Source organism: Embiotoca jacksoni, unplaced genomic scaffold (genome assembly GCF_022577435.1).
Source record: "Embiotoca jacksoni isolate LCO1_2020_lvr unplaced genomic scaffold, fEmbJac1.0.p SCAF_9, whole genome shotgun sequence".
Classification (NCBI taxonomy): domain Eukaryota; kingdom Metazoa; phylum Chordata; class Actinopteri; family Embiotocidae; genus Embiotoca; species Embiotoca jacksoni.
In genome coordinates, this window is record NW_027185447.1 from 1,696,076 (window position 1) to 1,711,372 (window position 15,297).

Here is a 15,297-nt window from a genome sequence, read left to right on the forward strand (position 1 = left end):
CAGCAGCACTTCCACTAATTTGTATTAGTATTTTTTCAGTGTCTAAACCGTTATTTTCTTAAAAGCAAGTGAAATATCTGCATACGGGTTTAAATATTTCACCACAGGATATTTCAGTAAATCTTTTTCAAAAACATTCCAGAATGAAATTTAAAGCAGTTTTTACCATCATAGCTATGTTCATATTCTGCCTGTATTTACGCTTTGGGTTTTTCAGAAGAACATCTGACTGCTCATAAAAAAAAAATGCACATTCACAGTAATCTGGCTCGAGATGTGAAAATTACTTTCATGAACGACCCCTTGAAGTTTTGCTATCAACAACTCGCTCTGAGAGTGAACACAATTCTTGCCCCGCCGGATTTGGCCTCGGCGAGCTGAATAGAGCACAGTAGCCTGCTGGGTTCATTTGGACCACTTGTGCAAATGGATGAAAATGTGATGTGTGCTCTTAAGTTAATGATCTTGGTGCATGTTCTTTCGCTCCCTCATTGTGGAGAATAAGTAGCGGGAGCTGTGGGCCGGTGCCTGTCACAGGGTCTTGGCTGAAATAATGACTTGAACAGCCCGACAGACTGTGGTAATGGTAATAACTGTCAGACTTCGTCTCCCATCAATGCTCACATCCCCCTAATTTAGGATTAATTCCTGCTGTACTCCAGAACACTCTAAGTTGCTGAATGTCTCGCCGTTTTCTTTGAGCACAAATATAGTATGTTCCTGCAAACGGTTTCATCTCAGTTTATCACAAACCTGCCTGTTTTATATTAGGACATACAAGGAAAATTCAAACAAGCATAGCAACAGCAGCTCTGGCTTAGTTGCTGTCTCTGAAATTAGTTGTATTTTTACTTGATGTGTAGGAAGAGGCCTCTCTTGGTTCTCTCCGTTAATAAGTGTCATTGTCTGCTGGGAAATGCAGTTTCAGCTCTCTTTGATGTACAAAAACTCCCCTTCTGTCACATTTGGATAATTTCCATTTTTTCCCCGCCCCTCTCTCCTCAGTGTCCCCCAAAAGTTTGATGATTACTTTTCTCGCTCCAGGTTACAGACATGAGATCTCAGTTTCCACCCTGTAGTATGTTTGAAACAGACACACTTCTTTTCTTTTTTTTTTATTTGTCTGGAAACGCAGCAGCATTATATTTTACGCTTCTAAACAAGGTTGATAGATTCTTCCCCTGGAAAATGCTTTGCCAGTCAGAGCAATTATATGTGCAGTGACATCGGCTGTTATTGTTTTCAGTACAACTTCATGAAAAAGTTTGCTGCTTCCTTGTTTTTGCCTCGGGCTCCTGCTTCTATTTCTTTTTTCTCCCAAGTGCACAATTGAAACAAGTGCTGGGTTGCTGTCTGACTGAAGGTAATGACTCGTATTTTAAGTATAGCCTTTAACTCTCAAATCAACAGTGTAATCACACTTTGAGGAAATTGGCTATTGATCATTCTGACCTGTCCGACATAATGAAGCAGTGCCGCAGCAAACACTTCGAAAAGTTAATTCAAATGGCAAATTCTCTGATTAATTCGAATGTTTCCTGGTCAGAACGGCGCAAGTGCAAAAAGTCATACTTTATTTCCCCTGAAATATCATGTCATTGATTGGACGCCTCGCTGTTGTCACCAGCAGACTTTGCAATTGATTAAGACTCACTAACTTACTGTGCTGCCCAGAACAAGTCGATTTGCTTGACCCTCCTGGTGTTTTCTTGCTGGAGGCCTTCAACACATGCATGCATCAGCTAACTGCCTCCTCCAGCGCTGCGCTTTCACCACGATGAAATCAAACTCCTTAAACCCGCACGTAGATGTAACATTGACCTTCACTGTCCGATGTTCAAGGAAATGCATATTGTAGTTCCTAAGCTCTTGCCTGTGAATGTGGAGTGGAAGGATTACATGCATAATGTGAATTTTCTGCTTTGACAGGAACTATTATCCTGTTTGTTTACTCAAACCTTAAATGAAGAGTCTCTGAGAATCCTTCGCTCGTATTGTTTACCAGTGCTCCACACAGTTCATATGTAGATCACACTGTCCTGAAGCATTCTTTAAAACCACTGCTCTGAAACCGTGATAGTGATTCATGCTGCTACCAGCTTTGCGTCTCAAAGGGAATGTTTACTTCGTGCTGTATCTCAGTTCCGTTCTTGTGATCGACGGATTCCGTTTTTGACAAACTGCTTGAGAGATCTTCCATTTTGACCTTTAATAAGTTATGACTTGTAATAATACTTCGCCTCACGTGTAGTTATGGAGAAACATGTGAAGTTTTGAAGGGTGTTTAGCTCGCTGCTCTCTCTTGTCCTTTTATTTTTTTTTTTATCCTCACTCGAATTGCAATTTTAAACATAATGTCATTCTCCGTTTCCTGTTATTGCAAGACTGAAAGTGTGTGATAAGCATTGACTGTTGGACAGATAAAAGCTTTTTTCCAAAGCTGTAGGCGTCCCTATAGAAAAGTGGCCCTGATTGGTCTTTTGTCTCTCATTCTCAGAGCTCAGCCGGCGTTTCTGCTCCCGAATCACTCCTGCAATATATTCACTGAATAATACAAGAAGCGAGCGTTGGGTCATGTGCTAGACACTCATTTTGCTCTCTCCGTTCATGCTCTGTGGGAGCACAGACATGTAGGAGACAGAGGGGGGAAAAAAACAGACACATTACATAAATTGCCTCAATTTTTTTACTGGGCCCTCCTTGTGCTGTAAAATGATCTTTCTCTAGTTGGATCATTTTTACAAAATCATCACTTTGAAAATAGACTTGTTTGATTTAATGTTTCATATAAAGCATCTTATTAATTCAACCCCATGAGATGGGGAAAAAAAAACAGACGATGCCTCAAGGGGGAAATATACTGCTATCTGTTTTATGGCAGCCGTATATTTCTGGAGTTACAATTCAGAGAAATAGCTGTTAATGTCTGCGCTACTTGAGGTTCAAATTATAGTCTGAAAACCAGCTTCTTCTTCAGAGCGATGGAGTATTGAACAGCATCTGGGCCACTTGAGATGTGTGATGTTTTAGAGAGGTCTTTTTAGATGTGCACTATAGACATGTAATGATAGCACTACTGTACGTGCTCTCCCTCTACTTATGTGTCAAACACAGATAACAGTAATACTCTGTATATGATGGACAAATCTGAACGTATCTGAGCCACAAATCAAACAGACAACGCCGCGCTGGAGTATAAAGGCTGTTACTGAATGTCCAAATAATAACTTTAAAGTGTTTGAGATTTACTTTGCATAATGCATTATAAAGTAACATTTTGAAGCTGCCTTTAAGCAGAAATATAAAGACAGCTTTGGTTATTGTTCACAAACGAAGAACAAAACGATCAGAGTTTTTGTTTATCTAAAAAGGATCCCTTGTGGCCGGGTGAACAACGGCTGTTGTTTGTCAGGAGTAAAGGGATAAATTCACGGTGCACAACCCAGCAAATGTTAAGGAAAACCAACCTGGTTGCTCCCCTGACCTGACACGCCTTCTTCGGTTTTGAACAGTGACGTTTTGCTCCTCTTGAAACGTGAATGTCGCCTGGCTCCTTGCTTCATTGCCGTAAGGCTTTCTGAAACATTTCAATCGTATCCGTTGTCGATTTATCGATTTTGACAGAAAATGCGATGTCTGCTCTCTGCTAATGTCCATTGTGAAATCACAGATGCACCCAGACCAATGATCATGACAAAACTAGGAATACTTGTTCACAAATGTAACATCTTCCCCCTGCTCCATGCACATCGAGGCGCTACTTACCGCTCACGCACAACAGCAGCAGTCTCTGAACTTTTTGATCAACCTTCGTACGCTGGCCTATGTTCATCCTCAGACTCCTCTTCTCCCGCAATACGTTTCCGTTTCTGCAAAGATATTAATCAAAATAGATTAGAGAGATGCCTGACAATACACAACAACTTCACACTAATTTTGTCTTTGGTGTGCACCTGCTGCAGCATAATCTGTGCCAGCTGTCATTCTTTAGTGCTGTGAACTACAAAACATTGTCTGACCAGCTTTTTCTGCAGCTTACAACTCCATCTCACAGTAGTCCTCAACAAACAGTTTGTCATCATACTGTTTGGCCTTCAGTAAATACGGAACAGTGGTCACAGGATTACCAAATGGTAATACTGGACTTGGAGGGAGATCATAAAATCCTTTGTCCAAAGATGACTCCTCTCAGACTGACTCCTGGTCAGGGGGTGGAACTGGTTTCAGCTTCATGTTAACAGACGTCTTTTCCAGTCTTTGTTCAGTCTTCTGTCAAAGGTACTTGTTTGTTTCACCAGAGTAGTCTTCACTACAGTTGTTGCATGTCATGTAAGACACCACCCCAGTTTTCCCTCTCTGGGTTACTGCCACAAGTACCAATGAAATACTGTATATCAGTGAACTGTCCGGTTTCTGCGGGCAGACGGTGCTGCGGTGGTCGGGGGAAATAGAATAAATTAATCAATAAATAAATACAATGTTGTTTTCATCTGTACTTTTCCTGGTGGAGCTCACTGGAAATCTGTTTTTGTCCATTAAATTTGTGAAATGATTCAGCTCTGTGAAGACTGTGAGCTACTGAAATAGCAGCTGCTTCTGTGAACTGTGACAATGGCCAAAGTTCAATACTTCAATACTACGTAAAACTTTCACTCTTCTTTACAGTCCAGAGATAAATATGGTACTTTCTACTCCACTACATTTACCTGACAGCTTCAGTTATATTTCAGATGAGGATCTGACACAATGTTTAATATACCAAGCTTTTACAATTCAACACATTATTAACAATAAAACCAGTGGTTTCCAACCTTTTTGTCTTCTGACATCTTACAAAAAGCAATATGTATGTAGTTGAATCCCGTTTCAGATGTCTGAGCTGTTAAAAGCTCCACTAAATAGTGATTTCTCCCCCTAAACTTCTGACATTGTTTCATTCCCATAAATATTCAAATAATAAAACACCTCACCAAAATTCAAAGATTCAAAGTCCAAAAACAGAACTTTTTTTTCCCTTCTTTTTTCCCAGTAATCATCTGACGACCCCTCAAATTGATCTGCTCGCCCTGGATGTAAAGTAGTTAAAACTAGTCTCACCTGCTGCAGCTGCAACAGTAACATGCTGCTTTCACACTGATGTGTCACTATAAATGATCTAATAATGTCATATATAATAATATATCATTCAAAGCGACAAAATATTTAAATTCAATATTTTAACTACATCTAGCTATTGATACTTCACTTTTAATGCAGGACTTTTGTTTGTAATGGAGGATTTTTGCATCTATCTATCCATCCATTTATCCATCTATCTATCTATCTTAATACTTCTCCCACCACTAACTGCATGTAGACAGTATTCAGAGTCTGACACAGAATTTGAAGAATTATATTCTGAATGTCATTATATTTTCGAGCCACCACTTTAAGAGCAGTTTAATGTGGTTTTATGATTATAACACGCAAATCAGCACAATTTGCTTCAAGGCTGTTGCATACGGTTCTTGTTTCCGATAGTACCACTTAAAAGGCACTACATGACATTTAGAATAAAGACAATACTCATATGAATGATGACTTATAGTATTAAATAAGGGTCTTACAGAGGAATTGTAAGCATTGAGCGAACCATTATTTTCTCCACTTTGTCTGGAAACAGTGTGGAGTCCCACAGCTCCTTGTGTATTCTGTACTGTCCTACCTTTGATTGATTACGATCGTCTGAGGCTGACCAGCTTATTAATCGATTCAGCAAAACCCCCTGAGTCCTTCTGTGGATGATTTAAAGCAAAAGGCTTTTTTTTCTTCTTCTTTTTTTTTTTTTTTTACTTTCCCTGGGAAAGGAAGGTACGGTGGTGCTGATTGTAAATCATACTAAAACACAACAAGGCTGCTCCTGAACCAGATGTGCGACCAAAGGTTTAAAGATTGGTCACTGGTGATAGGGTGGGTGAAAAGAAAAACACATTTCAAAGCTTTCTACAGTTCATTTCTGTGATTAGTGAAAAAGTCTATTGATACATATTCAGTTCTAACGCTCTGCTTTATTAAAATAATCTATTCATCAATTGATCACCGTTAAACACTGTTAAAGTCTGTCATTATTCCAGTGGAACCCTCCTTACGTTGACCACAGTCTTATAAAATTCAGACAAAACTTTTTTTTTTGCACTTGCTTAAAACATCAGTAAGATTGTCCTACTGTCTTATTACTTGATGGGTATTTGTTTTCAGAACAAAGTACACACACAAATGCTGTTTAAAATACACACTTGCTCATGCAAGCTCATGAAAATTGTAAATATTTTGACCAATATTATGTGCAAATTAGAACAAAAGTGTCTGCCAGGATCTGAACGCAGAAAGTAAATACAGGTCTTTTTCTTTACTTAGGAAAAGGAAAGACTGTCCTCAAAGGAGTTATAATGCGGTTATTGAAGATTGTTTTCATGTATGAAAACACTGTATCGGTGTCTGACTTCTCTATTCTTGGATCTTGTTCCACTGCACAGCTGTCTGCTACCTCCGCATCCCGAGCCGCCTTCTTGCAGAGCCTTCGTTGGGGGATTTGGTGCCCGTTCCAGGAGCCTGCTGACTGGAAGCGAGAAGAGATACAGCTTGTTTTGCAAGGAGGTGCGAAGCCAAACCCTCACGGAGTCATGGTCTACAGCACGGCGGTGTCTTCCAAACCTCAGAGCCCTGCACCAATCCCAGCCGCAGGCACTGCTCAGGTAACACAATAGCACAGAACTGTGTCTCTGTCGAAGAAGTAAAAGGAAAATAATTCACTGACAGGTGTTCAGACAAAGAGCTTTTTTCAGCACTCACACAGAAAACTCATTATTTATATTGTTTCTTGTCTCTATTGCCCGGCCCTCGTACAGTACCTGTTGAAGGTCAAGTTACATCATTCTTTAAAGCTCTGCTCTGGCTATCTTCATCGTAGTTTACGCCACACATGTAATAACTGTCTGCTAGTTACATCTTTGTAGTGACTGTACCGAAGATTTCAAAGGGCAAAACAGTCGTCATGTTGTGGTGACTTAACTTTTAACACCTTCACTGTGAATTGTCACAGCGCGGTTATTTAGAAATGACTCTGCGTCACCGCCACTCACACAGTACTTTCTTCTGTGTTCTCTCTCACTCACTCCCTATTTTGTCCTTTTCCTGCAGAATTATTTTGGTGTGACATGTTTGAAAGTTTTTCCTCTTGAGGAGGGCTCAGAATGTGACAGTAAACTTAGTAATAAGCTTATGTTTTAATATTATTCATATGTTAATCATCTATTCATAAGTAATCATTTGCTTTCATCCATCTATTCGTGATAATTTTCTTTCGAAACTTCGGGGACTTTGTGTCTGTGTGAATAAGTATTTTTAAGAACATAGTGATGTCATTTAATCTGGGCCAGTCAACATGTGTCTGTATGTGTTATATGAACTTGGTAAGAGGTTGAAAGCCAGAAGCCCAAGGGGCTAACTGTTAGGATTTCTGTTTTAGAGTCATCGTTCATGGTTAGGAAAATGATGAAGTCTATGTTTGTGCTCCAAATGACATACTTCCCATAGTACACTAACAAATAGCGCACCTACATGTTAGGACTCTTACTGGTGTACTGCTTGAATGTCACCAGGGTAGTGTTGTCTGTCATCACGCACTGATGTTCTGCACCTACCCGGAAATAACCGTAGCAAGTGAATGCATCATCCCCCAACATATCTGCCAGCTGTTATTATTGTACCCGGAAATGAACAGTTTCACACACTCATTAAACACACAGATGGTATTAATCCAACTGCGGTATCGTGATACATTGTGGAAAATAAACACTTTTGTGTGGTGTTCTGCAACCGCTTCCTCAGATGCCTTAATTTGAAAATGCTTTAGGTTGGTAAGCCCTCCCTTTCTGCTCCGTAGCAAAGATAGACACTGTTGAGTGTGGAAAGTGTCCAGCATTTTGAGTGCATCATCCGGGTACTTGTAGTGCACTGCATGTTCCCATGCTTGTCAGTGTGAACTTATTCATGCGCTGAAAATGATGAGTGTTAGTTCGTAGATATGCCATTTGGAACACAGTGTATGACAAAGTAAAACTGACCAATAAAATGGGATGTTTTTAGTGACTGTATAATACATAAGCAAGAAATGTTCTGTATGAGCTTTGAGATGGTTTTAAGAAAAAACCTCTCCATAATATGCTGATCGATATAATTTTAACAACCACAGCAGGTGTTTTGTGTTTTTTTTGGTGGTGATTGTTGATGCAGTTTTCTCACGACAGGATACGATAACATTTTGGCTGTCGTCCAGCCTGGAGAGGAAGGCGTCCAGCCCAAAGGCATCTCTGAGGACAAAGCAGGAAGATGTGTCACGTCAGAGAAGATCACCTTCATCACCTTCAAAGGGTAGATATCAACATCTAATCCATAATGTATTTTTAAGCAGATATTAATAACTGAGGAAGGAATAGGAACAAGCTCACATGAAGAGTTATTTTCCAAGAAGCAGGTGAGAGGCTCTTTACTGCTCACAGCTTTAAAGGGACACAAATTTTGTTTCTCTACGTCAAATGTTTTGCTTATTAGACCACAAAATGTGTAGTCTGAGTCTGCTAATTGTTTGTGGGTGCACCTCAAAGGTGCAGCAACACCCAGGTGTAATCAGCTAAAGTTCTAAGCATCAAACCAGCTCGTCCTCTGCATATATTGCAGCCCCACACTCAAACCTCTGCAGTGTTATCTCAATGGCAGCACCTGCTCTCTGCATGATTAGCACGCTTCATGATTGAGGTCTGAGGGGACTAAAGGGATAAACTCAAAGTTTGAGGTGAAGACTTTGGCGGTTTGTTGGGCTCTCTTGATCTTGAACAAGCATTACTTTCTTTAGGACGGTGCCAGAGGACAAACACAATGAGATAAGTGGTATTACTATTTTTTTCATTCCTTTTTTCCCATTTTAAGTCCTGCTAATTTAGTTTTAGGCTCATAGTAAAAATCACTAATAATGGAGCACTTAAAGCACAATTTAAGTATATTGTAAGAGTAAAATCAAATCAATTGGATTGTGGCAAATTGTTTTGTGGTTTGACCATAGATATTTATTCACTTTGTCACATCTGTGACCAAATGTTCCAAACTCAAGGATTAGCTTGCTTTTTTGTAAGGTTTTGACTGTATCTCATGGCCTCCTTGGAATGGACCTTAGTCAGATCCTGTAGCACGACCTAAATACAGTAGGTCACATGATAAGGAGACCTCACCACCCCATGCATAAGGCTGGTGTCAGAGTGGATCAGCAGGAAGGGCGATCTGCTTTTGCTTGGTTGTTACATTGTAGGAGAGTTAAGGCTAGGGTTAGGGATCAGTGAAACAACCAATGACAGCAGTGGAGAGTTTAGACCTACACTGGTTGATCCAATATAGCAGCATCGTATATATAACTTGTACTCAGGTCTGTACTTAGATCTGTCGTTAGTTTATATGTCATCGAAAGCAAATTCAGTTTGAAAAAAACAAGCTATAAGTGAACCCCAAATCTGGTCTGTTGTGTAAAAGATGTTCCCGTTTTTGATGAAAGTGAACAAAAATTACACAAATTAGTAATCTCACCCCCGACACCCTCTGCAGTTCCTTCACAGACCTGCGGGGGTCACAGAACTCCGCCTGAGGACCATATCTATAGAGACTACAGCTTCCCTACAGTATTCCAATGCTAAGCAGCTTCCCAATCAGTAATTATGCAATTCACTTTCTGATCAGAGGCTTTGTGATCCAACAGTGAACTGCAATGGTTTTTTGACCCCAACTAAAACTATAATCATTCAACTGTTTTTGTTTTATTTGTCCATCTTTTAATGTAGAAACTGTTGGTTACTAGTGTTGTAATGACATCAGCAACTATCTCAACCAACCTTGTAGAGGTCTGGAAAAAAAAATCCTTTCAAGCAACAGGCTCCATTTCTTCCCGGTTCAAAACATATTGGTGTGAAGAACAGACTGTATATTAAAATGTGACATCCCACAATGTTTCTGTGCTTTTTTCCCCCACAACTTTTGTTTTCAGGATTCTCCCAGCCTCCATAAACTTGGTGTCAAGGGTACGCAACTTTAGTGTTGGTATGAAAACTCATCAGATTTCTTGAAACCCTTTCTTAGGCTCCAGCTACATACCATCCAGTGACAGGAACATACTGTGTCAGTGCAATAACTGTTGTGTGCATTTGAAAAACAGGTTTATAGCATCACATATCAGCCACTCGTGCCGCTAACAATATTGGCTCTTTCTTTGCTTTTCATTAGTGCAGTAATTAAGGATGTGAAAACGAAAATGAACCATGTCTGGGTTTTTTTCAGATTTGAAGAGGGTTATCAATGAATGCTGCTGATTTTCTCTTGCAGAGGCTTTTTTTTATTCCATCCTTACCAATTAAGCAAGACCAAAAATAACTCCTGAACTCCGATCTTTAAAGAGGCCTCCCACTGAATCGAAGCTCTGATTAAATATTCCACTTCCTGCACACAGCCAAAGATAAATGATGTGCCACCGTCTGCATCTCTTATCAAAACCCAAACTAATGATTTAATCTGTGTCTGTCAGTGAATTAATTAAAAGTGTAGTAAACATTACGTACAGCCACTCCATCCCACTGACAGTAGAAAGAACTGGAGTGGGCCCTGGTTCTATACTCGCTGATTTCCCCTCTAATGATGCTGTTTACGTTTCTTGGTAGAAGAATAGCGTTGATCAGGGTCTACTTCACGGGTGTGAAGAGAAGGCTTTTGGCAACATCTACTACTGACAGTTTAATCAGTGTTGAAGTGTCCTCTGAGGGTTCCTCATGGAGCCTCAACGATTTGAGTGAGTGTTCAGAGGAGATGGATATCATAAATATCTGTTATTCTTTGATTTCAGCACCTTACAGGAATTAAAGTCCTGTTTTGCTACAACGGATTTCCGTTAAAAGGCCATGTTGCTAATTAGTCTGGGAGTACCAGACCCAAATTCACTGTGTGAAGAGAAAGGGTCAGGCAGGGCTCCTTTTGGGATTGCTTGCAGTCGTTGCATCCTAATGGGTGTAGACCTTGGGTTAGTTTTACATCTATTGGAGCAGCCTTTAACCAATCGGCATCAACCACCCCATGATGTATGTCGTGTGCCAAAACCAGCTAAGCTGTAAGAAAGGAGCCATAATGTGACGAACTGCAACACCATGTTAGGAAATGAGCCTTGCAGCCTTTGCCAACTCTGTCTTCAATTCCTCAATTTTTGCTAGAAAGAGCCAATATTGTTAGCGACGCGAGTGGCTGATATGTGATGCTACAAAACTGTTTTTCAAATGCACACAACAGTTATTGCACTGACACAGTATGTTCCTGTCACTGGATGGTATGTAGCTGGAGCCTAAGAAAGGGTTTCAAGAAATCTGATGAGTTTTCATACCAACACTAAAGTTGCGTACCCTTGACACCAAGTTTATGGAGGCTGGGAGAATCCTGAAAACAAAAGTTGTGGGGGAAAAAAAGCACAGAAACATTGTGGGGTGTCACATTTTAATATACAGTCTGTTCTTCACACCAATATGTTTTGAACTGGGAAGAACTGGAGCCTGTTGCTTGAAGGGATTTTTTTCCAGACCTCTACAAGGTTGGTTGAGATTGTTGCTGATGTCATTACAACACTAGTAACCAACGGTTTCTACATTAAAAGATGGACAAATAAAACAAAAACAGTTGAATGATTATAGTTTTAGTTGGGGTCAAAAAACCATTGCAGTTCACTGTTGGATCACAAAGCCTCTGATCAGAAAGTGAATTGCATAATTACTGATTGGAATTGTTTATCTAGCTCTACCACTGCCACTAATGGTGAAACTACAATTTTAAACAAACTTCACTTCAAAGTCATCACACTTAGCCACCGCCACTTGTGGCTGATTAGTCAGGGTGGCTGAGCAAACCTCAATGCTACCAGGGTTTCCAGCGCACGCTGTGAGCAATAGCTGGGCAGGGTCAGACTAGTAGTTAATGACCCAAACCCAAATACTCATGTAAACTAAGGGTATTTGCTCACTGTTTACTTTTTTCTCACCTGTCTCTGCTTTTTTTTTTTTATATGAAAACCTACAAGAAGTGACTGCATCGTGGACAAAAGCAGCCACAGCTCCCACCTTTTCAAATAAAGATAAAAAATACAAGACAGACTTTACAAGTCCTGATGTAATGCATCATCTGTAATCTGTTTAGAATGTGTAGATGGGAAATATAAAACTCTTCCTCAAAAAAACGAATTCAATCAGAATTTGTCTGGCTTTAATCCCTGTAATCATCTTTGACTTGAGATTGAGATTTTTCTGAGATTGTGTTTGCATGCATCTGAAGCCCGTGAGTGTGCTGCTTTCAATTTTCGATGAACATAAAATTCAGTTGGTCAGTCTGAAATATGTAATTCTTTGATGCATGTATGTATGTGGAGCTCGCTCATTGCATTTCGCAACCGACCATTTGTTAGAAACAAGCACTGCACTTTGCCAGTCTCAGACTGACCCTTTAACTTATTCATGACGGGCATCAACATGACTTCCAATCAGAGGAGTGGAAACTCTCCTTAAATCCACACATACATTTTCATTAATCTATAATTTAGCTATAGAATCCCTTGTTGTTTACATGACCCTCACGCATCACTCTCTGCTTCTAATGATGTGCTGAGTGGAAGAAATTATGGAGAAGATCTTGCCGCTTTGACATAGATGCTCTTTTTGCTGAATTCTAATACTGTATCATCTTTACATATTTATCGGTATTCTTCGTCTTCGTCATTTCCCTTGTCTCGTGCTCGTGAAAGCGCTTGGATCCACCACCTCCCGTACATCCTGTAGTTCGCTCAGCTGTCGAGAAGGCTATTGATCACAAATAAACAGCCTAGCAGTCCACAGCTAATGAGGTTAGACATGTTCTCCATGGGCTCGACAAGTAAAACAGCAAGAAAGCCCTGAACAGGTGGGTGGTGAGGGTGAGGGTGAGGTGAGGGTGAGGGAGAGGATGAGGATGAGGGTGGTGAGGTGAGGGTGAGGATGAGGGTGGTGAAGTGAGGTGAGGGTGAGGATGAGGGTGCCAGAGCACATTTGTGACACAGAGCCAGCCAGTCCTGCACCATGTCCACTCTGTGTGCATGTAGTTTGAGCAGATGGGAGCTACAGTACGACACCCCGGGCAAGTGAAGCAATTTCCAAAAGGCCAGTCAAGCCCGGCACAGAGAACGAGAGCGAGGAGGACAAAGCGATGCTGGAAAAGCCTTTTCATTTCAGCATTACCATGACTACCGACCAAAAAATCTCAGGAAGAATTGTCAGACTTTAAACTCAGTGTGATATCTAAATCCAACTCGGCCTCCTGATCTGTGTGAAATTGGATAGATTTGTTATGTTTGTAAATAGTTGTGGTATTCCAGCATTCAGTGGGCTTATTTACTTCAGTACACACTGGTACAGTAGATTCTCCTACCTCAGGATCCCAGCTCACTGCAAATCCAATCAGCAGGAAAGCAATTACAAAAGACGACATTTTACAGTTAACCTCTATTTCGTCTCACAAACTAATAATCCATTACATTTCCAACCAAACTATAAAAGAATTGTGCACACAGCATCTGGAAGATATAATGTTGATAACTGAGCTTGTTTATAGCCTGACGACTGCAAAAGAAAACTTAAAAAAGTGAAATGAAATAACAAGTTTAGACTTCACAAGGTGGATTGTCTTTATCTTCTTTGTCTCGCTTGTGTTTTTCAGGTCAAAAACACATTCAACCGGCTTCTCCGCCAGATTCTCCTCAAGGCCCCGGGGTAAGACACCTTGTCACCTATTGAATTTTACAGGCGACCTATAATACTGTCCGGAGGGAAAAATAACTTCTGTCTAAAGTTTTTACTACAAGCGAGTCAACACAAGCATTTTACGTTTGTACTCGTTCTGCCCTGAAAAAGGAACAAAGTCCCGTGTCAGTAGGTCCACACAGGCCTGTGGCTCAGCTCCTTCTTAACTGTGTGTAACTCTGATCTAGTGCACAAAAGATTCATGGATTAGTCTGTCACCTGCTCTAATCGTCTGTTGTCATTTGAAGCTACTGTAATGGACTGTTTTTTGGCTCTCGCTCTTCTTTGCTCCGTCTCCACCATTTCCTAAAAGAATGCGTGACCCTTCCACTGCTAACTGGAACGTTTTCTTCTCCAGTTAGTTGTTAACTTTGTCTGTTCGCCTGCTTTATCTGGAAACAAGAACAATTGGACAATTGAATTCAGTTCTGTAGACATGATGTATTCAGAGTAGCTTTAGCTGAAGGAATGAAGGAAGGGACATAGAAAAATGTAAAAATGTACCAGCTTTGCATTCCAGATTAAATTCAGAAAAAAGTTCCCATGTAAGTTCATAGGTTTCATTTTACAGTCTGCATGTGTGTTGTTGAATTCCTGCAAATGTTACATTGATCAGCAACAGAAAGAAAAAAACACACCTGCTGTGTGGTCCACCCAAACAGTAGGATTTTTGTTCCTGACCTTGATCATAACAAAAACTAGTGATGAAACTTTTGACCTCTTATTCTTCAATCACCTGAGCAAAGAAACAAAAAAACACACTTTTCGTTGTTTCCTGTCTGTATTTATCAAAGGAAAAGATTATGCAACGACACAGTTAGGTGTGGGCATCTTTCTGGGGTCAGCACAGTAGCCTGGCTCCACCTGGCTCTTGCTCACAACTTCAGTCTTCCTTCCTGTGATTATAGTCTGGAAACCCTGTTCGCACCAAGGTTGGTTCAGCCAATCAGCGACCAGTGGGGCAGACTAAGTGCAATGATGTCAAAATAGTTCCAACCATGGCGGGGGTTGTAGAGTTTCAGTGTACACCATATGTCTTTTTTTGGTCAATGCCGATTGGTTAAAGGCTGCTTCAGTAGTTCCAAATTAACTTGATGCCTTTGCCCATCAGGATACAACAACTGTAAACAATCCCCAATGCAACCTGACCAGACCCATTTAGTCACAAAGTGGATTCAGGTCTGGTAATAACACGGGGCGCCCGTGAAAAAAAGTTTGAAATGATGTCATCTGTGCAATTGTTTCTCAGTTACTCTTTACATCAATAATATCATGTCACTGTGTGGGTCCAACAACCTCGTCGGCGTCGGTGCCCAGAAGCTGGAACTGCCGCCACTGGCATTATGAGTGGGTTTTAGTTAACAGCTGACCTGTAGTGATTCCTGCCTGAGTCATGAAGCCCCTGCAGCAAGCCCCC

General features: G+C 40.6%; 1 protein-coding gene across 6 annotated transcripts in view; it reads left to right on the top strand.

Moving 5' to 3' along the window:
* nphp4 (nephronophthisis 4) overlaps positions 1 to 15,297 on the top strand; it is a 182,050-nt gene that overhangs the window by 85,427 nt on the left and 81,326 nt on the right. For all 6 annotated transcript variants that reach the window (XM_069140665.1, XM_069140668.1, XM_069140666.1 and 3 more), the window contains 3 exons: positions 6,516 to 6,734; positions 8,289 to 8,412; positions 13,798 to 13,850. In XM_069140665.1, coding sequence (XP_068996766.1) covers positions 6,516 to 6,734; positions 8,289 to 8,412; positions 13,798 to 13,850 — 396 coding nt within the window. The remainder of the gene's footprint in view (positions 1 to 6,515; positions 6,735 to 8,288; positions 8,413 to 13,797; positions 13,851 to 15,297) is intronic.